At 41.5% G+C, this 14,135-nt stretch overlaps 1 protein-coding gene across 1 annotated transcript in view; it reads right to left on the minus strand.

Annotated features, from left to right (window-relative positions):
* CPLX4 (complexin 4) overlaps nucleotides 1-13,809 on the minus strand; it is a 14,527-nt gene extending 718 nt beyond the window's left edge. The window contains exons 1-2 of the mRNA XM_010170402.1: nucleotides 13,643-13,809; nucleotides 11,134-11,221 (exon numbers count right to left, since the gene is read on the minus strand). Coding sequence (XP_010168704.1) covers nucleotides 11,134-11,221; nucleotides 13,643-13,809 — 255 coding nt within the window. The remainder of the gene's footprint in view (nucleotides 1-11,133; nucleotides 11,222-13,642) is intronic.
* Between the last annotated feature and the right edge of the window lie 326 nt (nucleotides 13,810-14,135).

The raw sequence follows: 14,135 nt of genomic DNA on the forward strand, positions 1-14,135 counted from the left end.
TATCAGCACTAAAGTGAAGCCTTCCTGAGGAAAGATGCATTAAACTCAGGAAAGAATTCCTGGGAAAAAGGTCCCCATCTACCCCAAATCATGCCTGAACTATAGGTCTTTGGTTGGCATCTCTGAGTTGTGATGACGAGCACATAATCAGAGCAGCATTGCAGTGCTGTAAGTGGGGTAATAGGAGGACTTAGACAACAAAAGAGAGGATAGAGGTTGGGTGTGAGTCTGAGAAAGCAAAAGGCGACAGGAGAAGGAACTGGTTAAGCAATTAAAAGGGCTGAGATGCAGTAAGCCCTACACACACTTGCTTTCTGCCTGCCCATTGAAACGCTCTATCTGTGGGGCTATGTCAATTTTTCAAACAATGGCGATTTTGTTCACATTTTATGGTGGATTCTGATGGATCCAGAGCTCAGAAGAACAGGATATTTTGACACAGTTCACACATCAAAGATAAGCATTAATGCCTCATTACATCTCCAAAATGAAGCATGACAGCAGCAAAGGCTTGATATGAATAAGCAGCAATGCTGTCAGCAGGAGGTGTTTTTGGGAGTGAGAGGGGTCCTGGGATTGCATGAATGAATGAATGCAAGAATGAATGGAAGGATATATATGAGCAATGTCTGTGTAGTTTCAGGCCTTAGCAAGGACAGGCAGACGAGGATGCTTGACTGCATGGCCACTATTTACTGTTACATACATTTGCACAGCTTTATGTTTGCAATAACTACCTCCCCTGAACCTGGTTTCTCCCTATATCTGTTATGAAAATATGGATAATTGTAGCATGATCGCTACTACTATGTGCATAAAAATGGGTGAGGATGTCTCTTTACCCCTTTGGCTAAGGGTTGCTGCTATCATATCTGTGGGAGCTAGAAACTCTATCCCAATCAGCAGAAGTATTCTTTATTGATGTTGTAGCAAGAAAAACTGTGTTAAGCTTTTGATCAGGAAGTGCTGGCTACTGAAGGAGTTAGCCCTTTTGAAATACTCCCAAGTAGCAGTAGAAGATGCTAAAAAAAGATACTGGGTTAATTGCTGTAAAAGTCTTCCTAAGCAGACAATCACACGTTCTTTTCTTTAGAACTATTTATAATTTAAGACATCATCACTGCACACTACTGTATATTATGTGGAGAGATGTCCATACAGCACACACAAAGGACACTTTGGTGACACGAACAATTGTTTGTCACACTCTCGCACCAAAGCCCCCAAGTCCTACTTAAGTCTGAGATGTGATGCACAACACAGTTTGAGGGTTCAACGTGTTCTCTGACCAAAGAAGAATGCATTCAGATGTAGTCTAAAGTAGTGCAATTCTGCCCAAATCACTTGCCTCTACCCACTTGGCATTTAGCCTGTCCTTGAATAGACCTACTACGAGTTTCAACAGCGTAAGGTTGCTCAACAACAAACCAGAAAGCACATCAGATGTGTATGGCCTCTTCCCTCTCTTCTAAGATTTGACAGATTTGGTTCCGTTACTTTGATTTGACACTGAAATGTAGAATTAATTTTCTGATTTTATCTGTTGTGGTTTTGGTTGGGTTTGTTTTTTTTTGTTTGTTTGTTTGTTTGTTTTTTACATCTAGTGGAAAAAAGTTAAGACATGATTTCTCACAAGGAGACACCAGAAGATTTTCCCACAGGAGATTCTTAAAGTCAGGCTAATGCTGCAATTATCCAAACACACAGCAAGCCTGCAGCTCCAAGCACTCACTTCTGAAAGTCAGGATCAGAAATGTGGTGCTGGAAATACCACACACACATAACTTCATCATGGCTCTGGGATTTCCTCTAATATCATGTTTACAAGACCTACATTTTAAAAAAAGAGAAGATATCAGTTTAGAAAGGCATTTGAACAATAACACTAACTTTATAAAAGGAAAAACAGGTTAAAGCTATTGAACCTTTTCTGTACACATTTCAGTATTATCTACAATGCCACCATTGAAAGCTTGCAAAGAATTAAAGTGTCTATTTCATTTTCAACTACAGAACACTGTGTAGAGGCACCTGAACTCAGGCATTTGTGTTTATCATACAGATTTAAGTCTTTCTGAACAGTTTCTCAGCTGATCACATCCTGTAAGTGACTGCAAGGAGCAGCAAGAGAAGGTCTGCAAATTAACCAATTTTAACCAATTTTAATTTTAATTTTAACCTCCAATTTTAATTTTAATTTTCTGTTAGTTTCAGGCAGCAGCTCACCATCAGAGTGTGAGCAGGGCTTGTAGAACCCTGCTGTCCCAGCATCCACGTGTGGGGACTGTCACTTGCCCAAGGCCAGATGTGGCCCTGACAGTGACAGAGGCACTACCCTGCATCAGAATACACTCAGGTCGGACTACAGAGAGCAGCCAACAGGGCAGACCTCATGGACAGGACAGCTGGGGCCATGCGCTCTACCAAACCCACACAGAAAGGCTCTCTGGACCCTGGCAAACCTGCACTGGATGTGATGGCCTCTCTCCCGATGACTTTAATCTCCATAGTCTTCAGGTCCCTGTAAGTGTTCAGCCACCCTTTTAGGATCCCTGAGAATATAGAAGCAACATCTATCCTAGTAAATTAAATATGCCTGGCACTGGTCCCTTGCCCTGAGGCCAGCTGGCCTGGAACAAGCCACTGCGACGCTGTTGAACTCTCTCGACCTACCAAACAGAGTGGTCCCATCTCACTGCCTCTTGGGAATGCCTGTCCTAACTCCCAAACTGGTCCTGGGAACTGCCTGGGAGAGCGCCCAGGCCAAAACTGGGTCAGACACTACGCTGACAATTCAACAGCACAGGCAACAGAGTCCTAGTGCCTGGTCATATTCTTTGAGCCTGATGGTGCAGACTCAGTCAGATTGGATCCATTTTATTACAGGTGCAATATAGCACAGAGTTTTTTATACCTACATGATACGCAGGTGTAAGCAGAAAACAGATAGTCTAAACTTCTGTTTAGATGGAGTCTGATTGTAAGCAAAACCGATCAAAGCTCACAGACTAACCCACAGGGGAGCCACTCTGTTTTCCAGCATCACTGTGTGATGTACCGCTTTCCTTATGTCTAACTTATCCTGTCATAAAATTTACCTATGCCTACGGGCAGATGTCCTTAGGTAGGTGAATCCAGAGCTGACCCTGTGATTCGTCACCTGTAATGCACCGGTTAGGTACAAAATCAGAGCTCACCTTGCCTTGACCTGCAAGTGGGATTTTTGGTAAGCACTACAGCAGCTCCACGCTGACCTGTGCCATCCGAGGGCTGCATGCAGCTCACAAGTGGCTACGAGGAGCCACGGGTTGGAACCAGCAGCCTTCCTCTCACCAACACTCTCTTGTGCCATCCCGGCAGAGGGGTCGCAGCCTGGAGCACAGGGAAGGTGTGTGGAGGCTGCTGGACTCCCCAGCTGGCCAGGCCTCGGGGACACCACCACGTCATCACCCAAGTGGCTTCAATGAGCAGCTCCTTACCCCGGGGCCCTGAAACCCCATTCCAGCTCATGCCAGGCCCCCAGTCCTGCCCTAAGCCACATCAGAGCTGTGCCCGTGCCGAGCTGGTCCCCTGCTCAGCCTGCCTTGCTGACTGGTTCTCCAGGACAGACCATGCTTTTCCTTCCCCACTGGTCACTGGGCTGCTGCAGGCGCCTGCTCCAGCCCCAGCTATGCCCACAGCATTCAGGCCTGTGGGGCCATGCCTGGGTGTTAGGGCACTCCTTGTGCTGTGGTCCCCCATCGCCCTGGCTTGGACCCTCTCGGGGAGCAATCCCGATCCTGCCACCGCCTGACGTCCACACTGCGACTCCATTTTCCCACAGTGGAGCCACAGCTGTTTCACTCTGGCCTATTAAGAAAACATTTAGATCAGCAAAAGAATTCTTCAAGCTTAGCAAATACTTGGTTTTAGATACTTATTTAAAGTCTGTACATACTGAAGAGCTTCTCCTAAGACAAGTTTCTTTTTCTGCCTGGTCAATACGCATCCCCCGTGGCACAGCTAGAGCTTATGCAATGGCTGCATGCAAGTGAAAAACCCTTTAATTCTGGAATGGAGCTACTCATTAAATCAAGCCTTAACAATATTCCCATCACAGCACAATAGAGCAAGAGCTGTTTGAGATTACATGACTACACTTCCCTTTCAGGGCAAGAAGCTTTCCTTTTTAATGTCTTTAGCAGCGCTTTTTATTGAAAAGACACCTGATTGCATCTGAATGCTCTTTCCAAAAATTCCCTCTAAATATCAGTGAAGAAAAAACATCCTGCTGTTCAGTAACTGAGAATCTTGTAGAGCGGTGCCCACAGAAGTGCTTTGGCTAGGGGAAGAGATCCACCTGCTTGGAGCAGATGACATAGTCCCTTCCTGAGGTGCTAGAAATTCAAAACAGCACTGATGTGACAATACTCTGACAACATAGTGGCATTTGAGGTGACCTGGTGGATGTATGTGCAGATCAGCAATGCAAAATGGGTGGTGGGGCACATGGGGAGGGGTTGCCATGCTGAAGCTGAGGTCTTTGGACAGGTTGGATAGACCTGTGGTCAGATTTTCCTCTCCTGCACCACAGGCACCACCACCTCAAGCCCCTGTGCTTAGACCTTGAAGCAGTTAATTGATTACTGGTTCCTGGTTCAGAAAAAGGGCAGTAAGTGAATAAGAGAGTTTGGTGTGGGTTTTTTTTAAATTAAAATAATTATTTATGTAGTAATATAATTAAAAAAAAATGTTTTGTATGGAGGTGATGCATTGACTGCTCCAAAGATGAAAAAGTTGTCCATAGATCAAATGTCTTATGGCTAAAAACATCTTTCTGATGACAAACTTAAGTTGACAATTCTGTTAATAGGATTAGGTTCATTAAGGGACTGCTTTCTCTTACAAATCTGGCCCAGAGAGCATGGAGCTTTAAATTTTGCACCGAAAAGGGGGCACTGCTTAGTCGTGAATTTCATGCTTTCATTTACAATGTGTGCTAGTGATTGATACTGGTAATATTCAGGATTTCTATCCCATACTAGGCTACCCGAAATGACTTTTCATTTTTCAAAATAATTGATGCATTATCACAGGTCTGAGAGCATTTTGCTGCCATAATGTTGTATCATAGGGTTGAATTTTTTTCAGGGACACAGAGCACGCACGTAATAATTTCATTTTCTTTCTGATGTAACATATGTTTTCACAAGAGCTGATGAAATGAAAGCAGACCTTCAACTAAGAAATGGTATATAGGTAGACACAAATGTAGAGAAGCATATCCTGCAAAATTTACTTTGCAAATCAGCAAAGCCAAGTATGCGCATAATACCTTCTTTGCTGGCTTTGAGCTCCTGTCCTACCTCAGAGGCAATCCTTCTATTGTTGTTACTGAAATGTGGCCCCAAAGATCACTTGGTATATACCAAAGTCAAGATCCTGTTGGAGATGGGACAGATCACCATTGCAGGCTCTTGGGTGCTGTGAGGCAGCAATGCACTCCTTGGAGGTCAGCTGAGGGTGGCTGTGGCGACCCAAACACCATCTCAGAACTGAAAAAAACACTACGGACAGGAGACTTTCCAAATGACAGAGAGACACCCAGCTCCACTGACTTTTAGTTGAGAGTTGGGCATGTAAGTGCCATGAAGCCTTTGAAACTAGCCCTTCTTGGGATTTAAAGCTGGGGCCTCTCAGAGTGTGGTGAGGTTGTAGGGAAACGCTGCTTAGTAGCTGGCTCAGCATATGCCTCCGAAAGGAAAACAAAGCCTAATGATATTTTACTACTTGGCTGCTAATTAAAATGCTGGTGTTTAGAGACTTAGGCCTACAATCCAATCAACTGCTTAAAATCTTGTACTTTTTTTTTTTTTTTTCATAATTAATCATTCTGTAATTAAACTTGCCCTAAGGATAAGTTTTCCTCTTTCTTGCTGCTATGCTGAGCACCCACAACCCATGGTATAGTGCAACTGATGAATACAGAAGAGCATAGTGGATAATCTGCCCTTGCTCCTCCTACCCCTGTGTATGATACTGGTCATGCACTGACATATATCTGTGTTTCTTCAGGCATATCCCTTTCTCTTCCAGATGGATATTCTGTCTGGAGGAAATCTGAGGACATGGTGCATTTCTCTAGCCTTTCTGATGCCAGGCTATAGCTGTGAGTGAGTGCCAACAATTTCCTGCAGCCATAATAGCAACACCTCTGGGCAGCGAAAAGAGATGAAAGTCCAAGTACAAGTAAGTGCATGACCGTGAGAACCACCTGCAAAAGGCTCCTGGGCTAGTGATACTTCCACTTAAAGGGGTCATTTGAATTAGAAGCTATAGGTACAGCAATACACCTTCATTTGTGAAAATGACAAACTGTGCCTTCAGATAATTTTAAAAGTCAAATGTCCTTACAGAAAGTTTGTTGATCTGAAATGAGTTGTTACATGGAACTGTATTCACTTCAAATTTGCTCATGAAAGCTCTGTGCAACACTGACACACATTGGGAGGGCAAGTAGAGGCAGCTTAACTGAGGTTTCTCCACAGCATTTTTTCCCTTGCTTTTTATCACTCCAGTACTGGTCTCAAAATATTCTGCCATACTTTTTAAAGACAGCAGTTCTCTTTGTTGGAGAGTCAGTTAGGAAGGTTTTGGTTGCAAACCCCATGTTTTCAAAGTTAGACAAAGATACATTTTTCATCCCTTCTTATGAATGAGGCCTGCCCGACTGGCTAACTACAGATGGTAACAAGGCTGATTCACTTTCCATCCAAACTGCAATTTGTCTTTAGGGTCCAAGGAAATGGTTGTTTTAAAAGTGGTGCAATTTTATGAACACGGCACTAGAGGTCCTTAGACGGCTCAGGGTTAGAAACAACATCAACTAACAACATAGAAAAAGATGCATGATTTACAATTTCTGTTTACATTATATGATCACTTTCTGAGTCTAGGTGACTTTGTTAATTTTTAACTGCTTGACTGCTGGGTCCTTTCCTTCTGGCATTTCTGATGTTCCAGTGGGAAATTCTTTAAACAGTTAAGCAGAGATGGTTGCAAATGTTTTGGTATTTTGTTGTTCTCGCCACAGAAAATGCATAAACGTTCAATTCTATTGCTTGCAGGTTCCAAGATAGATTTTCAAATTCCTCAGTCATATTTGCCTTTGCTCCCATGTCATGCCAGGTAATGGAACCTAGGGGGCTAGTTGGCTCAGACCACACACACAAAGGCCACAGAAACCAAATCACTAAGAAATCTTGACCAACACTTTCCACTCATTTTCTCAAATTCCTTCCAGATCAAGGATAAGAAAGTATCTTTGGTATTTTTAATAGCTTTGGCTAGGTTAAATTTTGACAAGATGAAAAAGTTTCAACTATTTAAAAATAATAGTTGTTTGGTGTTTGTTTGTTTTTTGTTAGTTTTGTTTTTTTACAGTCACTATTGGAAATGTTTGTTTCCAGAAATGAACACCTTTGCAAAGTAGTGTTTTTGTTTTTTTTTTTTTTTTTAACAGACTTGTTATAAACTTTTTCATTAAAAATATTATTAATAACTTCTCAAAAATATCCAAGAGAAAAAGTGGTTCCTTTTAAACCCTGAAAAACAGTACAATAAAAATGAATGTTTGTAAAGCTTTTTTCCTCATCTTCAACTACTTTGGGCCATCGATTGGCTTTTATAGCACAACTTAGTTCATCCAAGTAGAACCAGTATTCAGGTGAATGGCGATGAGATGAAAACTGCAGAAAGTTTTCAGGTAACTGAGACCCAGTGAAGGACATATCCTACATCAGGATAGCAGCAGCCTGTCGATGACCGGGCCCATCCCAGCAGCTGTGCAGCCTCACATTTTGCGTCCTCACCTGAGGATAACACATCCCCCCTGTAGGTGCTGGATGATGCAACAGGTATTTCAGACTTGGACAATCCCTGTGCAATGCTTGTGCTTTTTACAAAGCTCACATCACAAGACTTGACAGCTCCTAGGAAGACTTTTTCCTTCAACTTTTCTTTGAGTTGTGTCCTAACAAGGCAGGTGCCTGCAGGACTCAGGTCGACTCCTGGTTCCCTGCTGCTAGGTAATCTCTGTGACAATAACCCTGAGCAATTATGAATGAAGGGCCCTGAGGCATTATTAATTTGTTAGCTGAGCATATTTTGAATGTGTTGAACTCCCTGTTGATAGCTAATTTCATTACTGCTGCTTAATTAATATAGACTAAAAAATGGCATGGATAGTTCTCAACCTTGACTAGGGCCATCATCCCAGGACAGAAGGGTCTGGGAAATGTGAGCCGTATACTGCTAGAATATTTTAACTACACTGATATGATAATCAGACTTGTGTCTAGCTAGGCTCACACTCACAGGGGAATATAGACTCTTAATTTCCTTGAAATCCCTCGGAGTCCAGCACCTGAATACCTTTGCATTCTGCACCACAGAGCGGAGACTGAGGCCTTTAGTTCAACGTAACTCAGTTCATCCTATTTGGAAGCTGGGCGATACAAAAAAGGCCTCCAAAACACAAAGAAGTCCATATCTTCATGTGACCAATGAACCAGCAAGCCCCAGGCAATGCTGACTGCAGGAAATGGAACAAAAAGTGCAGAGACAACACAGATCAGATGTTCATAACACTGTCTGCAAAGGGAAAAGCGACCAGAGGACTCCAGATAACAGCCATTGTTTCCAGGAGGCATTTGCTCAAATGATAAATTTTCAGCAAATCACTGAAGTCATATTTGACATAACTGTATGCGAAGAACATCTTGATGAAGCTGGAAAAACAAGTCTCTTTAGAAACCTTTCATAAGCAATGAAGGAGCGACCAGGCTAAAAGCAGTTTAATAACATATAAACCACCTGCTACAATTACAACGCTACAATTCCTGGGAGAACTCACATGACCTTTTCACAATCTATGAATAAGGAGCCTATGCAAACCTGAGCCTCCAAAGACTTTCCCAAAATAAGCTTTTTTCACTGCTTACATAGACACTCAAGTTCAGGGATGGATGCAATCCAGGTTTTAGCAGAGGGAAGGCTCTGATTGGTATCACAGGCTATGCGAACACATGGTCTACTTGTCTGTGTCAGGGTGGAAAGAAGCAGCTCTTAAAAGTTTCTCCCTTTCCCAGTGAATCTGCCAAGTCAGCAACAGTGACTGGAGAACCTGTGTCATGCTGCGAATAGTACAGAGTAACACAGCATATCAGGCTAAACCAAAGCAACATGAGAGATCAGAACATGAAGTCAATAAATGTTATGCGTATACATAATAGAATGATTCAGTAAGTCTAAGAAAAAGATCCTGCTCTCTTTCTTGGAAGGGTCTGAACCATATTACACAGTCTTTGGAATTACAGAGGTTTCTGGGAACTCTGTATAACTTTGCTTAAGACAGCATTGATTCTAGCAAAGTCTGCCCTCCAACCTGCACTTTTTTTGCTCTCCAGGAGACTTTAGTGCTTTCTAGTGCCTTCATTTCATTGGTGTAGGGCTCTACAGCACCTGATGATCCAGGTCAAAAGTTGCAAGGCCACCAAAATCCCTGTCTGTTCACTCTCCCATCAGTAAGACTACGATCACACTCTGATGCCTCCTCTTTGTCCCTCACTAGCAGCTTCCTGCACATCTTTCTTACATTTCTCCAGTTGATGGCATCCAGCTGGCAATGACCAAAGACCCTCCCCAGAAATCCAGGGCCCCTCAGAGCCACACTAACTTCAGATGCAAGCTCAAGTTTGTGAGGATAGAACCAAAGATCAGGTTGTTCTGCTAATTTTAGCTACAGCACTAGAAGAACCAGGGTCTTCACGTTTCCCATCTTCTGAGGTTAAATGACAGACTACATGCCTCAGTAAGCTTGGCAATTCATAATTTGAAATCCTTTAGAATTCTTGGGTAAATACCTGCTCGCCCTGCTGTATTTTACACTGTTTAACAACCTCCTCCAACAACACTGAGCTGAGAAAATGACCCTGATTCACCCCCATAAAAGAGACTGTCATGGGGAAATCTACTTAGGGACCTTCACAGTGATCCTGCAGTTAAAACAAATGCAAAGAATTCATTTAGTGTTCCTGCTGTGGGCTAAAACTTCCTCAATTCTTTTGCAGAATCCTTCTCTGGCTCTCACTCCCTTAGCTCACTCCAATTCCAGCCCATAGTCCTAGAAGAGAGACCAGCTTTCTTCATTATAGGAATATCCCCACCTTGTGACAGGAAATCACCTCCAGAATATTCAAGTTTCAAAACTTTTTCTTTTATTATTTTTTTTTTTTAATAGGCAAGATCTGTGGATGTTTAGTATAGGCTTAGTGTTAAAGCCTGAATGTAATTTGATAAACAAGAGTTCTGCAGTTAAATCCCTGAAAACATGGAAGATGATCAGAAAATAAAGAGGAACAAATCTTCCTTCTAAACCAGGAGAACACTTTAAATACAACAGAGCACTATCCTTGTTTGTATCCACGTGGTTTTATGTTAAGAAAACACTATCAACCTAAATGTTAACTATGTTTTCTGTCATGACCCAGAAGTTACTGCAGCTGCTGCCCGCTTTTAACAAACCTCCAGATTTCTGTTGATTGAAGCTTCTGTTGTCTGTATTGTGGTTTTCCTGGGAATATTTGACAAAGGGTGTCAGGAGCACTAAAGAAGACTAATGGACAGCTTGCTTGCACTTCTTGGAAGATGATAGTGAAAATTAGCCTTCAGAAGTTTAGCAGAACTCAAACATACAGCTTGTAAAGGAGTTTTCAGGGACTCAGCTTATTTGCTTATAGCTTTTTTTTTTTTTTTTTAACTGCTGCATGTTGCTAAGTTAAGAACATGCACTAACTGTGGGACATGATCAGACCAGATGCTCAACTTGCTTAGTCACCTGTTTCAGGTCTGACAGTATAGAGAGGGATTACAAGAATCTTTCACTTCGATTAATCTACTGAACAGAGGAAAAAGGGTCTAAAACAAGAAATAACTAGTGAAAACCATGGCTCCGGTGTCCTCCATTTCTATACTGATCTGCAGGGGGGACCCCACTAATGGGGGCAATCTGCCATTTTCAGAACTCCGTGTTGGTAGCCAGTTTGTTTTAAAATTGGCTGCTGAAATAGAGGAGATTGCGAACTACAGGCTTACCTTAGGGAGTCTGTACTTTTCTCTCAGATGAACCCTCAGACAGGCTCGCTCTGCTTTTTTCTGTACAAATGCTGCATCTCTTTCCATCCTGGAAATCAGAAAAAAATGTTTCTTCAAGATACTGATAAAATATGGTCTTTTACACTGAACCAGATGCTTGGCTGCAAAAACCTACAGACAGGAGTTATTCGCAGAGTTATTTAACTTGTCCAAAGGCACAAAAGGAGCGACAGCAATAAAATGATGCTTAGGGGCCAGACTTTTGATACCCGCAAGTTGTTCTCAGAACAGTTCCCTTGAGTCCTGTGAAGAACAAATGATAAGCCAATACTACTTGTTTGGAGTTTGTACCTGTACTAGCTCTTATTGCTCACTATAACAATGAACAATTCCAATAAGCAGAACAGAAAAGTTACACTTATTCCTTGCTTATTCCACTGGGGCACTTACAGAGATGCAGCTGCCTGCCAATCCTCCTGTTCTACAAACGTGGTATTCTCATAGTATGACAATGGCATTCTCATAGTCTAACAACACACACACAATGGCAGAATGGTCTTTCTGGGTCAGACCCAAAGTTTACCTATCCTCAAGTCCCATCTCCAACAGCAGACAGGAGTGGATGCTTAGAGAAATAATTTAAGAGAAGGATAAGAATCCTGTATTAAAACTGCCCAGCTTCCAAAAATCAGCTGTGTAGGCTACTGGAGCTGCATATTGGCTCTACATCGTTGTCTTTAATAGCTCTGGATGGCCTCTGTCACCTGTGAGTTTTCCTGGTCTTTTCTGCACCATTCATTGTTTCAGAACATCCCACAGCAACGAATTCCACAGCTTCACTGTGTGGAAAAGTACTTCTATTATCTCTGATTTTATAAAATGCTTTCATTAGATTTCAGAACTGGTCAGCACAATTTTTGGTTAGATTACTTATGTATTTATTTGCAAAATATGTCTCCTCAGAGATTTTTGGCAACATTTGATAACACTCACCTTCTCTTGTCTCCCCTCCTCCCCCCCCCACACCCCCCCAAGAAGCATTGTCATGGAAATTCTATGGCAAAATTAATTTTGTTCCAGTATAGGTATTTTGTCACATAAAAGCTATTTGCAAGATGAAATGTTTTTTGTTCCCCCCCCCCTTCCACAAGTCAGTTTTTGTGTTTTGTTTTCTCTCTCTCTCTCTCAAAAAAGAGGAAGAGGTTCACATTAACTGGAAGCCATTCTAAACTTCTTTCAGCCACCCATAGATGGGAATATTGGAAATATATTTTCTGGGATATTTTCGCTCTCTTTCTCAATGTTCCTCTCCTGTTGCCCACTCCCTCTCCAGAGGAGCCATTGACAGCCACAGCTGGTACTGGGATCTGTTCCCACAGGGCTGTGACCGCAGCATTGCTACACATCCCTGTAGAGGACAGCCCCTATGAGGCTGAGGGGCACCAATTCCTCAGGACAGTTCCGCCGTAACAGACACGTGCCACACTTTGAAACATTATAGAAACAATTCTTTTTCCAAGCATTTTCCTTATCCCAGGAATCCCATTTTGCTTCTCAGTCTCAATAAAGCATCTTCCTGCCAGCAGGTGGTTAGTTCTCTTTTAAACATCCCTTGACAACATGCATAGTAAAACATTCTGTATTTTATTCCAAACCAAATGATACCTAGTCAAGGTTTTATGATAGAAATGGCTGCTGCTAAATACAGACCTGGATACCTCAAATTCCATCAGTCATTAACCCTTCACTTATAATCATCTTACATGAAGGATTTACACAACCATTATGTAATTGACCATTAGAGGAACAGATGCATTTGAAATTTAAAAGTCAATTGTTTTATTTATAATTATGCATTATTTGAACTCCTACATGTTAAGCCCTTTATTTTACTTCTATTTTGATATTTAAACACAGTAAATGGTAAAGATTATAATTACAGATAAAATAAAATTGTGAGTTAATAAGTTGAAAAGTTCTGCTTTATTTATTAGATTTTAGAAAAAATAACTGAAAATGCAACTACAAAAATTAACTGTCTTAAAACTTTTCTCTAGATAAATATAATCTATTTAACATCTTTTTCATATCTGCCATAATAAATGTGTACAAAGAAAAGATTATGTATTGAAAGTGTACTCCACATGGAGTTCTAGGAGAACAAACCATACACATTTTAGAATTAACTCCTGCACTACAAACTTTTATGCCGATGGAAAAATTTGATAGATAAAGTAACATTAACTAGGAATGAATCCAGCATATCAGGGTGTGGAGATAGCAGGAAAGTGTAGGAGAGAGTTGCAGGATGAGGCAGGGGAAGGGGGAACATAATATTTTATAATTTCCAGTTGGTGAACTTTTATTTTGTAAAGTCTCTTTAGCAAAGATTCATCTGCTTTAAAAAAAATGGAAGAGAGCTGAATGTTTGCCTTATTTTTATCTGCATTATCTGCACAAAGTGACCAAGAATCAGCCCCATACTGATAATAAGGGAACAGGTACTCACTTCTCCTCAACCATTTGCTTTTGATATTCCTCATACTCCTCTCTGGTCATTCCTGCAGCTGCTGCTGGATCAGAAGGAGCATTTTCTTCTTTTTTTTCTTCCCCTCCACCTCCAAGTCCCAAATTCTTTACCTGGTTGCTCAACATACTTTTCATTAGAAAGGCCATCTTCTCAAAAAAAAAAGGAGCTATAAGCAAACAACTACAAGAAAAACCAAACCAAACAAAAAAATGTTTTCAAAACCAACAATTGTTAGCAAGAGTTTCTACAGCCACATCAGCTCTTCAAGGGCACAGTGCTAGTGAAATGTGAATGCCAAAACCAGTTTGTCAGCCATAATCTGGATTAAAGAGTGAACTCCTTAATATCTAGAGGCAGATGGTTCAGATTACTCCAAAAAAATCATTAGATGCAGCTACCTACTTTTTATATTAATACTTTAAGCTAATTGTACACACACACACAGAGATCAATTATAGTGTTCTATCAAATA

The sequence above is a fragment of the Antrostomus carolinensis genome, unplaced genomic scaffold, assembly GCF_000700745.2.
Source record: "Antrostomus carolinensis isolate BGI_N321 unplaced genomic scaffold, ASM70074v2 scaffold23100, whole genome shotgun sequence".
In the NCBI taxonomy this organism is placed as follows: Eukaryota; Metazoa; Chordata; class Aves; order Caprimulgiformes; family Caprimulgidae; genus Antrostomus; species Antrostomus carolinensis.